Source organism: Tripterygium wilfordii, chromosome 10 (genome assembly GCF_013401445.1).
Source record: "Tripterygium wilfordii isolate XIE 37 chromosome 10, ASM1340144v1, whole genome shotgun sequence".
NCBI lineage: Eukaryota > Viridiplantae > Streptophyta > Magnoliopsida > Celastrales > Celastraceae > Tripterygium > Tripterygium wilfordii.
The window spans coordinates 10,196,873-10,215,139 of NC_052241.1; the positions used below are offsets into that span (position 1 = coordinate 10,196,873).

An 18,267-nucleotide genomic window follows, 5' to 3' on the forward strand; every position below is an offset into this window, starting at 1 on the left:
AATAAAATTAAAGTTGAAAATAATTAAAAGTAATTATGTTAAAAAATATTTAAAATATGATATTGAAATGATAAATGTTGTTGGAGTGGTATTAGAATAGAGATACCCTAAAATAGCTTTTCGATTAAAATAGGAGAAACCATGTACCCCATTTTGGAATGCATGGTTGGAGATGCTCTAAGTGCCTTGAAACTACATTTATATAAGTGTAATCTCATTTTTGTATCTGAAATTAAAATGTATATGTTGGACCTCCTTGTTGAATATTGTATTCGTTATATATATAACTCATGACAAAGTTATTATGACTAAAATGTATATGCTTGAATGTATATTAAGTTTCTATTGTCAGTTGTAAATTTGTAATTAATGAAAAATCATGTATTATGTTTTTCAAGCAAATGAAAAACGTAATCATTCAAGCATTTGTAAGTTATTAAAAAAAAATTTACAATTTATTCTATTTTTCATAAAGCAAGACATTATTTATAGAGAGGGAGTTAAAAGACCAGCAACAAGAAACTCCAACAAGCACAAAAACAGAAGTGGCCACCTAACTCTCCAAATGAGGTCAACAGAGACTAAACAGTAAACACAAGAACCAGAGGTGTTGTAAATCCACAACCCAAACAATCAATTATATTATCCGTTTTAGATTTATCGGGAATTCATTGGGCTCGCACTGCTTTGTTCCTCGTAGGCCCAGCAAGTGGGTCAAGCCCAACTCACTTAAGCCTAGGAAAATGCCTAAATGTTTGTTAAAGAGTGAGCTTGAGTTTATAAATCACCCATGGTTAGAGCGCCCACAATGGGGTATTTTTGCTTGCCCATTGATGACAAAAAGTTGTCTTTATTGAGCCAGCAAACACTGTTCATGATACAATAGTTTGATTTTGTTGACCCATTTTTGTTGGGGCCAAGAGGGGACATGTTGTTTGTCTTGCCCATATGTTGGCTCACTTTAAAATGGGACCCACTTCTACACACATTTTAACCTTTAAATCAATACTGGGTCACACCTCTATTACACAAAAATTAAGCCAACAAATTTACATTATTGTATCAATACAAAAGCCATCTTATTTCCATTCTTAGTCACATCAATAAAACACGTCTTCCAATACAACCACATCAACAAAACACAAATTTCCACATATTATCCATGCCCCAACAAAAAACCATCATTGTGGTTGCTCTTAGGATTACCAACCGATATGGGATATTTTTAACAAGAGGAGGAGGAGAAAACAAATTAAATACGGAAGAATTACATCTCAAACAACCAAGCCACCATCATTTCCTGCTTTTCCACCCCCCTTTTTAGTCAAGGAATCAGCAACTTTTTAGCCAAGGAATCAGCAACGACATTCGCCTCCCTCCATACATGTTTGAAGAACACAGAAGGAAGTGGATGAAAAAGTATTTAGAAAGCCAAGTAACAACGTTGAGGGAATCTGAGTCAACTGTGAAATTGTCCAGAATCACTTGATCCACGATCGATCTGCAGAAATTTGAAGGGTCATTCTGATTGGCTTAATTAACTTTAGCAAAAAAAAACTAGCATCTATATATGCCCAGTCGCCCAATCTGATTGCATTTGTTGTTTTCATGAAATATGTTGTCAAATCCAATGAGCATAAAGCAAAATTAAACATTCATATCATGTGTCATTTGTGTATGAATATTTGGAGTCCGTATAGGATAATATAATATTCTTATCCAATGTATAATTTTATCATATCCGGTGTTTGGAAAGAATATGATATTAGAATTGTATTGTATAAGATTTGTGGTCATATGTCTGGATTACCCCCCAATTAACATCATTAAAGGATAATTTTATATAATACGGAGTCTTATCCTCTCATTCAAACGGAGCCTTAAAACCTATTTAAATGAACATGACACGTTAAAACATTACAATTTAAGTTTGAGATGAGAATTCGAGGTGGTTGACTAGGTGAACGTTCACAAGAATTTCAATAGAAAATTTACATATTTACATATATTTGTATGCATCAATAAGTATGGTATAGAGGTATGTTTTTGTCAATCTGCTTAAAGATTACGTTCTTGTCTATTATAAAGAACAGATGTATATATTTTTAATCAAATTACTTTCAAGCAAAAGATTTATACATTCAAGAGATGCACATTTTCAATCTAAACAAATTTAAATAACTATTATCACTATCACAAAATTCGTTTAACCTCGATTATTTATAAATAAATAAGAGATATTAATTAGGAATTTTCTTTACATTGGATTCATGCCCATGAATATTAACAAAATTTTACGCTAACGATTAATTTACCTATCATAATATTTCCCATAGCCGCCGGAGCTCATGATTGGTTATGTAAGCCAATAGAGTTAAAAAGGTTTCGAATAGACCCTAAGGTTTGAACCTTAAATTTCAAGTAATTATTTTACACAGTCGAATAATATTTTGGTCAAGTCAATTGAATTTCGAGCCCAATCCCTGATTAAAATTGGCCTAGAAGAGTTAGTACTAATGTTGTTTGTGTCTAGGTTTAATATTTTTCATTGTAGCATTAATAAAACAATCAAAATACAAAGTTAGGTAAAATTTATTAGCTTTATTCATTATGGCAAAACCAGAATCATATATGTTTTACACCGAAACCACTAATTGGAGTGGTAAAAACGGTGTGTATCACCCTGAAGATCAAGATTCGAATCTCCGTTCCCGTTTCAAAAAGAAAAAGAATGTTTTCTGTTTTTATTCAAACTATACTTGGTAATTAGTTCATTTGGCCTCACTGGCACACATTCTTCGTTCTTGACATGGAAATCCTCTTGGCTGCTCACCCTCCATTAAATAAGGCAATAAGGGTTAACCAAGTCATATAATAATCCAATACAAGGGTATTTTTGTCAATTCATAAAAATGGGATATCGTGTAATTTTATGGAAAAACAGGGGCAATTATTTAGCACTGCCTCTATAAAATTCGACTCCTCCCCTAACAATTCCACACCCCGTATTTATTTCTCTCTTTAGCTTTTTCTCACTCTCTCTCCCTCTACACCCGCTCCCTCGCCCTCTCTCCGGTAACGTAAAATTCTGGCCGTCCATTAAAAAAATTCCAGATTCCGGCCACTGTTCTCCGATCGTTCGTTTTGCCTCTCTCGGAGCCATTTTTTCTTTTTTTGACCTTTTTCGGTTTTCACCTTCTTTTAGTATTTCTTTTATCGGGGTAAAACCGTTAAACCCGATTTGATTCAGATTTATTTTTAATTTTTTTCGAGTGGTGACGTGGCATGCACCAAAACGACAATGAATACCAAGACCATGCGCCTGCCTCCCCGTCGTTTTTTGACGCCCTGTAAGCGCAAAGAGCGAGACGGTTTTTTTAACTCCGTTAAACCGTCAGTTTTTACTCCGACAACTTCACCGCCACCACAAACGACAATTCCTTCCAAATTACCCAAGCCAACCACAGACGTCTCCTTCGATAAGCCGACGCCGACGACTCCAGAGCCGATTAAATCCAATCAGTTACTCGCCGGATACCTGGCCCACGAGTTCCTCTCCAAAGGCACGCTCTTCGGTCAACCTTTCGATCCGGCGGAGACTCGAGCCGAGATTGTGGCTAAGAAGGAGAAGGTGATGAGTTCCCGGAAAGCGGAGCCGAGCCGAGGAGGAAGTGAAGGAGGAAGAGTGGAGCCGAGTAAGGACAAGTGTGAGAGGTACGTTGAGATATCTGATTTGTTGAGGAGAGGAAAAGGGGCCCACATACAAGGTATAGTCAATCCAACCCAGCTCGCTCGCTTCTTACATATGTGATTGTGGATGAATCATGAAAGGCAGCAGCTTCTTCTCCCAACACGTGGAGCTCCGAATACTCATCGGACTCCACAAACAATCAAATCGGAGCTCCGAATGTGACTCGTAACTGTACATGGTGAACAAAGAGAAACATCACTCTGTTGTTGTTCTTCCTTTTTTTGTAATTGTAGATTTTGTGTGCATTATACATGCATGCAAGTAGATCCAATCTTTTATAGGCTATGAATAATTTTACTTCCATTAAGAAAATCTTGTTCAGAAGAGTATTTGAGCATTGATGATGATGTTTGTTTCATGGATTCAATCTGAAATTCATGCAGCTTATAGTTTTTGTTCCAGTTAATCTATGATGTCCTGAACCCATCAAGTTATATCAAGTTTTGACGTAACTCTAGATCATCTAAATTGAAAATCAATGAATCGCCCAATGAATTCAATCTCTTTCTCTGTTCATTCCTATCGAGAGACTACACAGTACACACACTCTGTTTTTTACTCTTTATGGGATGTTTAGCTGACATGCGTCAATTTAGTGGTCAACAAGTTGATTGTTCGGTTGATCTTCGTCGCCTTGCACAAGAAAGAAGGTAAGCTATGGGGTCCCCGAGGTGATCCTTAACGGGACGATTCTTTCCCCTCATGTAGATGTTCTTACTCGGAGTATAGCTAGTGTTGCTGCAAGGGAGCTAGATAGTCACTCTACAAAAGGCCTCAGCTGCCGAGGCCGAGAAAGAGAAGATGAAAGTCGAGCTTGACATTGCTTCCTCCAATTTTAAGGCAAAGGAAAAAAGAATGAAGGTTGAGCTAAAGAAGGTCAAGAGCCAGGCTGAGGTGGTGGCTGCTCAAAAAGTTGATGAGGGCCGAAAGCTTGGTGTCGAGGAGTTTAGGCAATCCGAGGAGTTCGTCTATGCTTTTCGACAGGAGGGCTTTTTTGCCTTCCGAGCAGGAATCAAAGTGTCGAGGAAACGTTTGATCCAGGCTGGGATGAAGGTTGATATACTCACTGACCTGTGCCCTGCCTTGGAAGGGAAGGATGATAAAGAGGAGACCAAAGAGGAAATCTTTGAAGAGCACCGGATTGCGGAGGAGGGGATGAAGGCCCCTCTAGCGGAGAGTTCTGAGGAGGAGGCTGAGGAAGACGATGAAATTGACCATCTTTTTGCCGCAGTGTAAACTCATCCTCCTCTCAAGGATCCTCCTACCTCTTCTCCAATCCTCATCTCGGACAAGGGGATAAATGAACGCGTTGTGCCTGTTTATGAGAACCAAGCTTCTCTAAGATCGGAATAGAGTTAGATGCATTCTCATTATGAGGCATGATCATTTGAGCTTATCTAAATAGATACTATGTTTATATACAACATTTCTTTTTTTTTCTAATGAGGTATTGAATTTTCCGCGTAAAATTTCATAGTCAATTGGATATTTGTATGTTCATTTCAACCAGACTAGACCGAAACAGAGCAAAATGTTAGCCCATCCCAACATTTCTTCCTGGCTCCGCCCTAGTTCTTTATATCAGATGAGAAACCCTATTCTATTTATGGCATAGTAAGACCTTACGTGTAAATTGCAAAATATTGGCAACTTAGAATGGTTGAGATGTATGAGGAGTTTATTGTTATTGTGAACTCGATTATGGCTAGGTGTTTCTTGCATGCATATGCAATAGATTAGCATTCACAAAATATAATAAAAAAAAAATAGAAGCACGAAAAATGGGAGGAAAGCATGGAGAATGTAAGATATGACACAAACAAAATAAGGTAGTTGGCATATTTTGGTAGGTAGTAATTGCATGATCAAATTGATGACTTTTTTTTGTCTTGATTATTATTTAGACAAGATTCATGCTTTGCGAAATATTTAATATTGTGGAATATTTTTATAATATTCTTGGAATACTAGGACAATATGAATGTATAAAATACTAATTTTACAAATGCAATATGAATGTATCATTAAGGGATGTAAGAAAATTATCCGAAAAATCAAACAGAACAATATTAGAATTTTCATCCCAATACACATCAATAATATTGTCCGCTTTGAGTTGTTTGGTTCCCATTGATACATCAAGCCCGCATGACTTTGCCTTCCTAGGAGGTCACCCATTCCAATATTATTCTCGCAAAAGCACGCTTAATTGTGGAGTTATTACAATATATTTACCTCCAAAAAAAAGCATTATTGATGGTTAGAAATTGAATTTATATATATATATATGTGTTAACAAACAGAACAATTAACCAACTGAATAGTCGATTATTTTCAAAATAAAAAATAGTGAAAACCGATCGAATAACCAAAATGATAGAAGTAATGGTCGATAACCGACCAATCAATCAATCAGTTAAATTTTTGTCAAAAAACTAACCGAAACCGACCGTTCACACCACTATATATCATTGTCATGATACTTTTTTTTTTTAAATCCTGTGCGCAATACTGGGCCGATGCTTGGCCAAATGGGTAGCTTATTGTAACCTAACAAGCCACATTCCCATTGGATCAACGGCATATCTGTCTGGATCATATTTTGGGCTTTGGCCCCTTTTAAGGCCCATTTCTTCCTCTCTGATCCATTGTTGCCCAAACCGGATAATTCAGTTCGCTCCATTGCTTCAGTTTTTACTATTTCCGATCGAAAAAATACTGCTTGGAGCGAAAAAATGATTCTCTTTCAAACGTTAAACCTCTCAAAACCCTTGTCACTGCTCTGTGCAGCAGACGCTGATTCCAATCATCGACCATTTCTGTTCAATTCCAATCTTCGCAGTCATGGTGGTTGTCCTTCAAAGCTATTTCCGTGTTTTGCTGTTTCAGGAGGCTCTGATTCAAAACCTCACCCAAAACCCACCTCCAAGCGCCAATCCAAAGCCAGAAGAAAAACTGAAGCTTCCCAGAACGAAATCGAAGATTCTGGCACAGATTCGCTGCTAATAATCCCCAGGAAGCCAAGGCGTGGTCGTAGGAGTGAAGCGGTTGCAGTTGAGGATTTTGTACGAGGCTCGCTCACACGGACATTTGAATCGATACGACAGAAGAATCCTGAAGTTTTGGATGATAAGGAAAGTTTAATGAAGGAAGAGGTTGTTGAGGAGATGGATACTGAAGATGGTGACGATGAGGAGGAGGAGGAAGAAGATGAGAGTGTTGGTGATGGAAAAAGAAAGAAGAAGAAGATGGTGGTTGAGGAGGAAAGTAAAGATTGGCCATTGGATGCTGACGTGGGGTGGGGGATCAGGGCATCCGAGTATTTTGAGAAGCATCCAATCAAGAATGTTGTGGGAGAAGATGGGTTTGAAATTGATTGGGAAGGTGAGATTGATGATAATTGGGTGAGTGAGATAAACTGTCTGGAGTGGGAGAGCATGGCATTCCATCCAAGCCCATTGATTGTTCTTGTTTTTGAGAGATACAACAGGTATTTCTTATACTTTGGTCTTTTAGCAAAAAAGTGTTTGTTAGCCAATTGCATTATATTTTATGGACAATTTTTGAGAGATTAAAGTGTCGAAAGATGTTGTTACTAACGATGCTCTACTGCATGCTTGTGTCGATGGTTTATAGACTTGCAATTGCTGTATGAGATATCAGATAAAATCTTCTGTAATTATTTTTGGTGTTAGACATCTTGAAATTCCTTGCAAGGTAGATGATATTTTTATTGGGAAGAAAGAAATTCTAAAGAATGCAATACTGCTATGTATTAGTTGATTGAAAAAGGTGTGAATTAATGTGCAGTTCTTTCTGTGATAATTTGGTCCATTTAGCTTCTAATGGACAAATGCGTTTCACGACTAAATGGATGGTTATAAACGGACTTGCATGGAGGTAGAAGGCTAAATGGAGTATAAACGTCGCGATTTTGAATATTGAAGGGTTTTCCTTTGGTGAGATAAAAAAGAAAGCTGTTTTGGAGAGCCCTTGTTCTCCTCCTTAAGGGGCATTTAAAGTTGAATGGGGAAGAGTCTTTGTGGGATTTGGCTGAGAGGACAATGCGAGTCTATTCGACCCTATCGGAAAGATTCAGGGCAATATTGTTCTAAATTAAAGGAACCCACGGTTCCTGTTTGCTGGTTGTTCTGTTTCAGCTTTAAAAACCTTGGAATTGGGAAATTTCTGATAGAGGGTTATTTATTTTGGGATTAATTTGGGGGATTAGTGGTTCTCTCAATCCTAAACAAATTTACATCAGTAGTTTTAAAACTACGTCATTTTGTCTAGGGGTGTGTATGAGGCAAACCGGGGAATGCTCTCACAAATTTGATAGGCCTGTCTGTTGCAGAGTTTAGAGTTTGCCTGCTAGATGGAATTTCAAATGGTGGTTGATGAAAGTCTTTAGAGTTTAGAGTAATTTGGTTTTCCTGTGAAGATGGTTGCCATGTTTAATGTTTTGCAGCGTTGTGTTGATTTCTAGTGTAGTGGATCGCTGGAAATTTGTGCATTGTGTACTGTTGTGTAGCACTAGTTCTAGTCTTTTGAGCACTGGTGGTTTGATTTTGGTTGACTGTAATATGAGCTGGGTTATGAACCTCTTTTGTTAGTTATTGATCTTTTTTTCCCATAAAAATTTGATCCCTTTGAGTTTTTATTTGAATGCCTAGGTTTATCACATGTGATGTAATGGATATATGGACTTGATACGTATAGTATTTGGTATAAGAAAGAAAAACCATTCATACATCATTATTATTTTACAGGGCAACTGATAACTGGAAGACCTTGAAAGAGCTAGAGAAAGCAGCCAAGGTGTATTGGAGTGCCAAGGATCGATTGCCTCCTCGGGTAATTTATAATTCTAAATTTTCATTTAATCTCCCCCATCCCATAGACTCTCTTAATGTCTATTGTGACTCATCATTTGAAAAGACAAAATAGAAAAAAAAAAAAAACTTTTATTGTGACTCTATATGGAACATTTGAAATATTATTCACTGGCTGTCATATTGAGCTGCTGATAAAACATAATTCACGCCGACCTTTCTGTCTTAAAGGTGAAATATCAACTCCAGTACATTAAGGGCAAATGCAATGAGAAACAACTTACTGGGCCAACATTTTTGTTGCCCCGATCCCACCTCTATTACACAAAAAGTCAAGTCAAACATGTATTCTAATACAGCCACATCAGCAAAACATAAATTTCTATACACTTTTTCTTCCCACACACTTTCTCTTTCCACCCAACCCAACAACATTCCATTCCTCCATATTATCCACAACAAAACTACACCAAAACATCAAATATCAATACATCCACATCAACAAAACACTTATCCCAATACAATCAAATAAGCAAAACACATTTTACAATACAGCCACATCAGCAAAAAGACAACATTTTTGTTGGCCCAATACCAATTCACCATTGCATTTGCCCTAAATAGCTGACAATAAAGGTTTTTTGTTTTGTAAGGAAAGTCTTGGGATTTAGTTTTCAGTTTCTCTGTTTGATTGCAACTTTGCATAGCACAGAGCTAGCAAGTGGAGGCTTAATTTGAAAACATTTGGTTCCTTTTCCGTTTAATCGGACTCAAGAATCTACGCTAATTCTGGGCCATATGTACCACACATTGTAAACGTAGTTCTCATATTTTGGTGACCGCATGTATGCATTAACTGAATAATCTTTGAATTTTCTGGAAACAGACGGTGAAGATAGACATCAATATCGAGAGAGATTTGGCGTACGCTCTTAAAGTTAAACAATGTCCGCAAATATTATTTTTACGAGGAGACAGGATCATGTACAGAGAGAAAGGTAAGTGTTTCGGTTGCTATCTAAATAAGAATCTGAATGTCCAGTTTATATTTTTTTTCCCATGTTAAAGCTTAACATTGGACTTTGCAGAGTTTCGAACCTCAGATGAGTTGGTCCAGATGATCGCACATTTCTATTATAACGCCAAGAGGCCATCGTGGGTCGACGCTGCTGCTATAGCTCGTTACTAATTCTTGTCATCTTCTATGTCTGTTTTTGACACAGTAGTAGATGTCGCGCCCTAAACCCTAAACGCCAAGCCCTGGCTTTGCTTTCATGGTGGAATGCATATCTGGTTCTCTTTCCATTCCAGTTGTATTTGATGAATTTGCTTGGACAAACGAATTTTGTCTGCATAGGAGATATGAAGGTGCTATAAAATTCACCACATTTGTTAAGGTTTACATTACAGTCTAATATGTTGTCCTGAGTGCATACTAATCTTAAAAATAACCAAACAACTTGGAATCTAGAACAGATGAACGGGAACAACAATGCCTACTTGTCTAAAAAGTAAAAATACCTTGTATGTTTTTATTCGTTAAAGGAATACTTTCAATTTTTGAGAGCAATACCTTTGTCATACGTTGAGTTTTGGCCTAATTTATCTCTTCATCAAGTGAAAAATCTTTGTGGACTCAATTGAGGCTCGTTTGGGCTTTGTTGAGGAGGGAGCCTAGGTCATGGACATGTGGGCTCAATTGAGGCTTGCTTGGGCCTTGTTGGGACTCGCGTGGCCTTATTGAGGAGGGAGCATGTGAGCTCGATTGAAACTCACGTGAGCCTTGTTAAAAAGAGAATTGGTGTGATGATGGATTTTGGCCTATACATATATATGGATTTTAAAAAACTTTCAATTTTCTTTTTTCATGCAAAAAAAAAAAAAGAGCATTTCGTAAAATTTGACTTTAAAATTGTAAAAAAGGTGGTTTTATATTTAGAAAATAAAAAAACAAAATGTTCGGCCGAGGAAAATAAATACATAAAAATGAATGGGTCAAAAATTGAAATAAATCAAAATAAAAGGAGGTCTTACTTTTCTCACCGATCCGGATCACCTCTGCTACCGGCAAACGCAACTCTCTCTGATTTTTTAGGGTTTTTTTGTCTTGCGGAATCAGCGAGAGACAAAACGCATAATGAGAGGATTGTTGAACAAGCTGGTCTCTCGCTCTCTATCGGTTGCCGGTAAATGGCAGCAGCAACAACTCCGTCGCCTCAACATCCATGAATATCAGGTTCTCCCCTCTTTGTCTTGTTGTTTCGTACATACAGATTTTTCTCCCGTAATTTGAGTCTGATTCGACTGCTGCAAATCTCTGCCTCACACTGTAGTCTTGTATGTTTTGTATGCATATGTTAAGTTGTCAACAAAAATGGAGGAAAATGATCTTGTATCTTTCTTTGTAATTGGGATCTTCTCCGTTATTTTGGTAGGCGAACTGATGATACACAAGGGACTTGGTGATCTAATACTTAATTATGTTTTTTGGAGATTTTGTGTGATATAGTTTTTCTTTATTTCTTTGTGGCTCTGAGTACATGAGATGCAGATTCCTTATTAGATATATTTTGATGACTTCGTGCTATTTTGAGTCAGGGGGCTGAGTTGATGAGCAAATACGGAATCAATGTTCCTAAAGGAGTTGCAGTTTCGTCCCTTGATGAAGTTAAGAAGGCAATTCAGGATGTATTTCCTAATGAAAATGAGGTAATGTGCAAATATCGTTGTGTGCATTTAAAACAATGTACAAACATCCTTGTGGACAATTAGAATGATTATTACACTGATTGTTGCAGAAGCTGGAAAAGAAATTTATGTTGTTTATTTTATAATCTTTTAATTTGTTATTGAATTTAACAAAAACGGAGAGAAGAACAAGTTTAGCTCTCTCTGGAACAGATGCTGATTGTTTTTATTTAATTGAGCTGGAATGAACATATTTGGCCACTTCTATAAGATTTTTTTACTAGGGTCTTTCGGGAACTAACTATCTGGAGGATCAATTTTGCAACTCAAAGTCTGATTTTGTTGCAGGTGGTGGTTAAAAGTCAAGTTTTGGCTGGTGGACGAGGTTTAGGAACATTTAAAAATGGCTTTCAGGGTGGAGTTCACATTGTTAAGACTGACCAGGTCGAAGAAATTGCGGGTACTGAAGATTGATTTCCTTGAGAAAATGGTTGAAATTTAGCGGCTCTTTTTGTAGTTACACACACGCGCACACTTAAAATGAGTATGGTCAATGCTTGTCTGGAGGACCTTGGTTAAATGTTTCTTGTTTGCTCATTAGTATCTTTACGAATATTCATGCTGTTCACAATCGCTATTTGCTGTAGCTTCCCATTACTGCCGTGTCCCTACTAATTAGTAATCTTTTTTGAGCTTATAATACTTGTTCAGCATGGTTAAAAGTATGTCTAGATATGGAGAAGTGGCTGCTGTGGCTTCTCTCGGTTTTATGATCCTTTTTTTTTCAGTAGTTAACTCCTCTTTTCTTATTTTCCATTGCTTACAGGGAAGATGCTCGGTCAGATACTTGTCACCAAGCAAACTGGTTCTCAAGGCAAAGTTGTCAGCAAGGTTTGGAAGTGGTTATTTATTTTATTTGGAACTTATGTTGAATAGTCTTATTTTATGATCATGCCCATGCCTCAACTCAATGTCTGTATTTTTAGTCGTGGTTATTGTTGCAGACTGGAGTTCATATGTTTGAATTGATTTTTTCTCCCCATTGCAGACAAAGGAAAATGCTTTGTACCCCAATTTCTCACCCCATTTTAGCCCCTTCCATCTGAAGTGTTGAATGTTTAGGGGGGCCCTACATCTATGTTCATAATCAATGGAAATTCCATGTGCCACATGGATTGGGGGTTAAAACGGGGGACAATTTTTGGGGGTCCGTAGCATTGCTCGCTGAAAAATTAAGACCCCTTTTCAATTATTAATTGGTCTCATGCCTTGTTGTTGGAGTTATAGAGGCATAGTTTTAGCAGTGATCATTTTGGAAGTATCTATCTTATGTAGGATTAGCCGATTAGTAACATGGGTTCTTTCTCTGCTGGTGGATCATTTTAGGTTTCTTATGTATTCGTGTAGCTAACGCCAAATTTGTTTGGAACTAAGGCTTTGATGATGGATATGGCCTAGGCAAGATTCTGTTGATTAGTTCCCTGTTAGGGATAGTAGATTGAGGGAGGTTGTTAAATATTAAATGAATAAGATTGTCACATAAGATTTTGCAAGTGTTCAGCCTTTATCTATAAGTATAATTTTTGATTGGTCAGAAGAGATTTTGATTGACAGTGTTTATATTATTTTCAACTATACTTTCCTGCGATTCTAATCTTGAAATTTCTATTTGAAAGAGCTATGAGAAGTTGTTGATTGATGATTCATTTTGTTGCTTTTCTTTTGACAGGTTTACTTGTGTCAAAAGTTGTCACTTGTTAATGAGATGTACTTTGCTATAATGCTGGATCGTAAAAGTGCTGGTCCAGTATGTTTCCAAACTGAGTTCATTGCTTTATATTTTCTATTTAAGTATCTGAGATTTTTTTACGAGTCATCATCCTTTTGGAAATGATAGTTTCAAATGAAAGATATGCACATTCTGTTTTTCAGCTTATAATTTCCTGTGGAAAGGGAGGAACCAGCATTGAAGATCTTGCAGAAAAACACCCTGACTTGATTGTTAAGGTGGTTGTTGTTTTTCATAGTTGCCTTTTAGCATGACTATTGAAATGTATATTTGTATATTACCAGTTTTCTTTATGTACCCCTTTCACTTTGTTTCTGTAGGTACCTATTGATGTTTTCGAAGGAATTACTGATGAAGATGCTGCAAAAGTTGTCGATGGTTTGTCTCCTAAGGTGGCTGACAGAAATGATGCAATTGAACAAGTGAAGAAATTATATAAGCTTTTTTGCGAGCGTGACTGCACGCTGTTGGAGGTGAGCGTAATTTTCAATATAGCATAGCCGCTACTGCTTAAGCTCTCAGAGTAGGTCAAAATGCAGTTAATAATGTTGTTCCTGGTTTTACCTTGGGGTTCTGGAGAAAAGAAACTTGCCTGGTGATTATTATATTTGTATTTTGTTTTAATTAAACGGACACTTTGGTGTGAGACTTTTTTCTCTTTGGACAGATCAATCCCATTGCGGAGACTTCTGATAAAAAGTTGGTAGCAGCCGATGCTAAGTTGAACTTTGATGATAATGCTGCTTATCGTCAGAAAGAAGTATTTGCTCTTCGTGATCCAACGCAAGAGGATCCTCGGGAGGTTTGATGTTACTTAAAGTCATTGTTTGTGTTGATCATCCTTTGGTACGATAGAATGCTCTAGGTTGCCAACTGCAAGTGCATGGGTTTGAGGCCACTCTTCATGCAAACTTAAGTAGATTAGGTCGTTATTAAAAGATCATCCCTTGCATGGCTCTGCTTAGGCATGACTAGGATGTGTTGTTCTCTCTCCTCTTCTCCTCCCTCTACTTTCTGTTCATATATTGTAGTCATAACATGGAAAAGCAACCTATGTAAATATTTGGCAGAGGGGTGTGAATTTCAGATTTTAAGCTGCGCTTGAATTCAGACTAATTGAAAATGATGAGATACATCATTTCACGTTTTCTTTTGTCTGTCTTAAATATTGGCAGGTTGCTGCTGCTAAGGCAGATTTGAACTATATTGGCTTAGATGGAGAAATTGGCTGTATGGTGAATGGTGCGGGTCTAGCCATGGCTACAATGGATATAATTAAGTTGCATGGTGGAACACCTGCTAATTTCCTAGATGTGGGTGGGAATGCTTCTGAAAATCAGGTAAGGATCTGGTAGATGTGGTTGACTTGATATTGCTATAGACTATTTAGATTTCATTTATTGTACACCGACATCCACACCCCGATACTTGTTTCATGCTTGCTTCAATGTTGATATTTTATTAGTTGGTTCTTGTTTTGGTGGTAGTGAAAGAGGTGATGGTCATAGTTGTAGACCTTCTCTGTTTCCGATGGAAAATCTAGTTTCTGACATGCCTATATCATGTAGGAGATGACATTATGCCATTAAAGGCTAAATTTGATTATTTTCTCTTTCCATTCATGATTTATGTGAGCAGGTGGTGGAGGCTTTTAAGATTTTGACCTCTGATGAGAAAGTGAAAGCAATTTTGGTGAACATATTTGGAGGAATAATGAAATGTGATGTGATAGCCAGCGGAATTGTCAATGCTGCCAAACATGTAAGGCTTGCATTGAATTGTTTCTGGTTCAAGTTAACAGAAAAAACCTTGTTCTTTTGTTTTTTTTTATGATTAAATTTTAGTAGTATTGTTTATTCTACCCATACACGTAAATGTATGTAAAAAGATTATTTTGTTTGTAAGCATGAACTTTCCCATCCCTTTTGTACTAGGTTGCACTTAAAGTACCGGTGGTGGTTCGTCTTGAGGGCACAAATGTTGATCAAGGAAAGAGAATTTTGAAGGTAAATGTAAAATTCAATAACAGAAAAAAACCCAACATAGTACTTTTTTGATTTGTTCGTTTTGGAATGGAGCCGCCAACAGTTATTTATGTTGCCCGCTAACAAATGTGCAGGAAAGTGGCATGACTCTAATCACTGCAGAAGATCTTGACGATGCTGCAGAGAAAGCAGTTAAAGCTGCATCAAATTGAGAAATCGAAATCAAGACCTGAGCCTGTTCGCGTTCTTCCTTTTTTTTTTATTGAACCCTCGACAAGTTTTGATAAATTGAATGTATTGGACCCTGGTAACATTGAAGCAGGGAAATGGGTTCAGTTTTTAGGATCTCTGGATATTCTCTCAATGGTTTTAGGTCTGGAATGGACCTTCACAGGTTTTATCATTATTCATATATGTAATTAGGTGGAATCCTCTTACAGGTTTTGGATATGTTTAGACCTTCTGTTTAAAGAGGGAATGATCAATTGATCAAATAAATATCTCATTATATGAAAAATATCATTTTTGCAAATATTATATTCATAAATAAAAGTCAATCATAACATTCTAAACACTCTTTTCCTTTTTCAAGGACTCAGAAATCTTCTTTGAAATGCAGTAAGCTGTAGATTGGATGGTGATCATGGGATTGATTCCAATGGCAGTCGGTAGTAGACTCCCATCGCATACATACAAGTCCTTTGCCTCCCAACTCTCACCATTTTCATCAACTCCACCTTCCTCTTCTGTTTTTCCCATCCTGCAACTTCCCATCTGATGAGCAGTAGTCATGGCTCCCCAATTCTCTTCCTTTGACATTAATCCTTCTGGTACATCAATGGTGTCCAAGAACTCCTCCAAATCCTGTCCCTTGGCACCGTCACATTTGATTCTCTGGCCATCACTCCTGTAAGTACCAACTTCAGCAGCTCCTGCCTCGATCAGTATTCTCAAAACCCGTCTCAACCCGATTTTCAGATTTTCTTTATCTGACTTGTGTAATCTGTACTTGATCCTACCTTCTGCCTTTACTTCCCCTGATCCTTGATCTCTGATCAGTGCAAAAGCATTAGCAGTTCTTGGATATCTCACCATTGTGTTCTTCATATCAAGCCCTGAAACCCAAGGAAAAACCGTTGCGAACGAGGCTGGCCCTATCAATGGAGTTTCTACAATGGCATGGACTTCATTGGAATCCTCTGAAACCACCTTGTGGAGTGAAGTGATGATTCCTCCTTCAAACATTTTACCTTCAAATTCGGATTTATCTTCTGGGAAGTATCCCCAAGTCATTAGAACAGGATGAAGGTGAAGGTTTGTGCCGATATTTGGATTCTGCAAGCCACTGGAAACCATTAGAGGGGGTGTCAAAAGAGCTCCACATGCAGATATTGTCACTCTAGCTTCAATTTGCAGTTTATATGTGACATTGCTGTTTAAGATCTTAGCAGTGACTCCCACACATTTCTTTCTCTTTCTCGTGTTCATCGCATCCTCCAATATGAATCTCTCAGCTTTGCATCCTGTTAGAATTACTGTACCATTGTTTACAGCATCCACTAACCATGTAGAATCAGTCCCTCCCTTGTCTCCAGTTCTGCAACCATATCCACAAGAACCGCAGTAATGATCCTCTGAAGAATTCCTTGGTACAGTCTCTACTTTCAAACCAAGTTTCTCGCATCCTTTTCGAAGAACTTGGTTCTGGAACCCTTCCTTGGTACAATTTTCTGTGACACCAATCCTCTTACATACTGCATCCATGGCATATTCATAGTCACAGCTACCGAAGAGCCGAATCTTGTGATCCACAGACCATTCCCTGAGAACATGCTTTGGAGTTTTGATGGATGCAGACCAGTTTACAGCAGAACCTCCACCAACAGTTGATCCAGCCAAAATCATGAATTTACCGTTGGTGGAGGAGAGCAATGCACCAGACTCATATAGCTCAGACAAGGAAGGCCCTTCCAGTGACGAATAATCTGCAGGTGTAAAATAGTTTCCCTTCTCAAGGACAAGTACTTTCTGGCCAGTTCCTGCAAGAACTGCAGCTGCAACCCCTCCTCCGGAACCAGAACCAACAATTACAACATCACACTTGATCCTGCAAATTCCCTTTTCCGGATCTTCTGAGACTTGTAAGCCTTTTTCAGCAAGAGATTGAACAAGGGTGGAATCATTTTCACTCATTGTTTCAATGATCCCCTTATCAAGCGGCCTCTCCTGGTTTTTTTGCAACTTCTTCCTTGTGTCTGCCTGGTATCCAATTGCTTCCCATGCTGGGTTCCTCGAATTTTCATCAGTCTGCATCAAATGGAGAAATTCAACAAATCAGAAGTAGAAACTGTAAAAAGATTCAATCTCGATCTTTGCTAATTTCTGTCTCAAATCCATCTTTTCGTCCTGTTCTATATGATAAAGGCTTATCATGCAGAAGACAATCAATCAAACTTTCAAAGTTAGGTTATGGAGCATCAAAGCGAATTAATCATTCAATCAAAATAGCAGGAATCACATGAAGAACAACATCAGTCACAGATAAAAATACAAAAACCATAATCATTACCCTGGAGAAGAAGGTGTACAAGCAAAACATTTTGGTAACTGCAAATAGAAGCCTCAGAGGCTTCAGATATTTCTCCTTTGACCATTGCTTGAGAATTTCTTCTCTTCTCTCCAATGGAATCTCAGAGAACTTGTGAATAAATGGCCATTTCCAATCAAGACAACGAAACCCACATAGCAATAAAGTTCCCAATCTGAAAGACAAAACCCTTAAAACTAAACCCACAATGAACACAGCATCTGGTTTAGCCCTCCTCACCATGACTTCTGCAACCTGTTTTCAAAAAATTGTTAACAACCCAATAACAAAAACTACCATCAAAAAGTAGAAAACAAGAAACCCATGAAGGAAGACAAAGAATTGATAGGAATTTGACCTCATCAGGGATTGGAGGTTGAGACCCAGAAGAGCTGTAGAAGGAATGAAGTCTTGGTTGGTCAATTGTGTGATGTGGCAAGGGAGGAATCAGAGTCTCGCAGATGGCAGAGAGTGTTTGGATTTGCAATGAAGAGAAGCCATGGCTGTATATGTAGTCTCTCCTTCCTCCTCTCAGTAGAGGGTGACAATTCTCTCGTTTCTCCTCCATTGTTGTGTGTTTGTGTTGCTTACTTTACTTTCGTTATTGACTCAGCTTGTCTCCTGCTTTTATATAA

At 37.7% G+C, this 18,267-nt stretch overlaps 4 protein-coding genes across 4 annotated transcripts; 3 read left to right on the forward strand and 1 right to left on the reverse strand.

Moving 5' to 3' along the window:
• Nucleotides 1-3,004: 3,004 nt before the first annotated feature.
• LOC120007093 lies at nt 3,005-4,092 on the forward strand. The gene has a single exon (XM_038857275.1). It carries the CDS (start codon nt 3,302-3,304, stop codon nt 3,809-3,811), a length of 510 nt encoding a protein of 169 aa, XP_038713203.1. The 5' UTR covers nt 3,005-3,301; the 3' UTR covers nt 3,812-4,092.
• Nucleotides 4,093-6,435: 2,343 nt separating this feature from the next.
• LOC120007818 (thioredoxin-like fold domain-containing protein MRL7, chloroplastic) lies at nt 6,436-9,990 on the forward strand. Its single transcript, XM_038858276.1, has 4 exons — nt 6,436-7,241; nt 8,521-8,605; nt 9,470-9,581; nt 9,672-9,990. Exons 1-4 carry the CDS (start codon nt 6,487-6,489, stop codon nt 9,770-9,772), a joined length of 1,053 nt encoding a protein of 350 aa, XP_038714204.1. The 5' UTR covers nt 6,436-6,486; the 3' UTR covers nt 9,773-9,990.
• Nucleotides 9,991-10,619: 629 nt separating this feature from the next.
• Nucleotides 10,620-15,564, forward strand: LOC120007607 (succinate--CoA ligase [ADP-forming] subunit beta, mitochondrial). The gene is made up of 12 exons (XM_038857942.1): nt 10,620-10,819; nt 11,182-11,292; nt 11,620-11,731; nt 12,098-12,162; nt 13,001-13,078; nt 13,204-13,278; nt 13,381-13,533; nt 13,728-13,862; nt 14,236-14,400; nt 14,699-14,821; nt 14,995-15,066; nt 15,180-15,564. Exons 1-12 carry the CDS (start codon nt 10,721-10,723, stop codon nt 15,255-15,257), a joined length of 1,266 nt encoding a protein of 421 aa, XP_038713870.1. The 5' UTR covers nt 10,620-10,720; the 3' UTR covers nt 15,258-15,564.
• On the reverse strand, nt 15,516-18,245 carry LOC120007605 (long-chain-alcohol oxidase FAO2). Its single transcript, XM_038857941.1, has 3 exons — nt 17,991-18,245; nt 17,615-17,887; nt 15,516-17,352 (listed from the first exon to the last, which is right to left on the reverse strand). The coding sequence occupies exons 1-3, from the start codon at nt 18,198-18,200 to the stop codon at nt 15,613-15,615; spliced, it is 2,223 nt and encodes a 740-aa protein (XP_038713869.1). The 5' UTR covers nt 18,201-18,245; the 3' UTR covers nt 15,516-15,612.
• Nucleotides 18,246-18,267: the final 22 nt, after the last annotated feature.

Excerpts from the sequence above, each read along its gene's own strand:
- LOC120007605 (XM_038857941.1), bottom strand. The coding sequence starts at position 18,200 with ATGGAGGAGAAACGAGAGAATTGTCACCCTCTACTGAGAGGAGGAAGG. Across the intron at positions 17,888-17,990 it reads AACCTCCAATCCCTGATGAG|GTTGCAGAAGTCATGGTGAG; the intron begins GTCAAATTCCTA and ends TTTTGAAAACAG. Across the intron at positions 17,353-17,614 it reads TGTACACCTTCTTCTCCAGG|ACTGATGAAAATTCGAGGAA; the intron begins GTAATGATTATG and ends CATTTGATGCAG.
- LOC120007607 (XM_038857942.1), top strand. The coding sequence starts at position 10,721 with ATGAGAGGATTGTTGAACAAGCTGGTCTCTCGCTCTCTATCGGTTGCC. Across the intron at positions 11,293-11,619 it reads TATTTCCTAATGAAAATGAG|GTGGTGGTTAAAAGTCAAGT; the intron begins GTAATGTGCAAA and ends ATTTTGTTGCAG. Across the intron at positions 13,079-13,203 it reads ATCGTAAAAGTGCTGGTCCA|CTTATAATTTCCTGTGGAAA; the intron begins GTATGTTTCCAA and ends TCTGTTTTTCAG.
- LOC120007093 (XM_038857275.1), top strand. The coding sequence starts at position 3,302 with ATGAATACCAAGACCATGCGCCTGCCTCCCCGTCGTTTTTTGACGCCC.
- LOC120007818 (XM_038858276.1), top strand. The coding sequence starts at position 6,487 with ATGATTCTCTTTCAAACGTTAAACCTCTCAAAACCCTTGTCACTGCTC. Across the intron at positions 7,242-8,520 it reads GTTTTTGAGAGATACAACAG|GGCAACTGATAACTGGAAGA; the intron begins GTATTTCTTATA and ends ATTATTTTACAG. Across the intron at positions 8,606-9,469 it reads AGGATCGATTGCCTCCTCGG|ACGGTGAAGATAGACATCAA; the intron begins GTAATTTATAAT and ends TTCTGGAAACAG.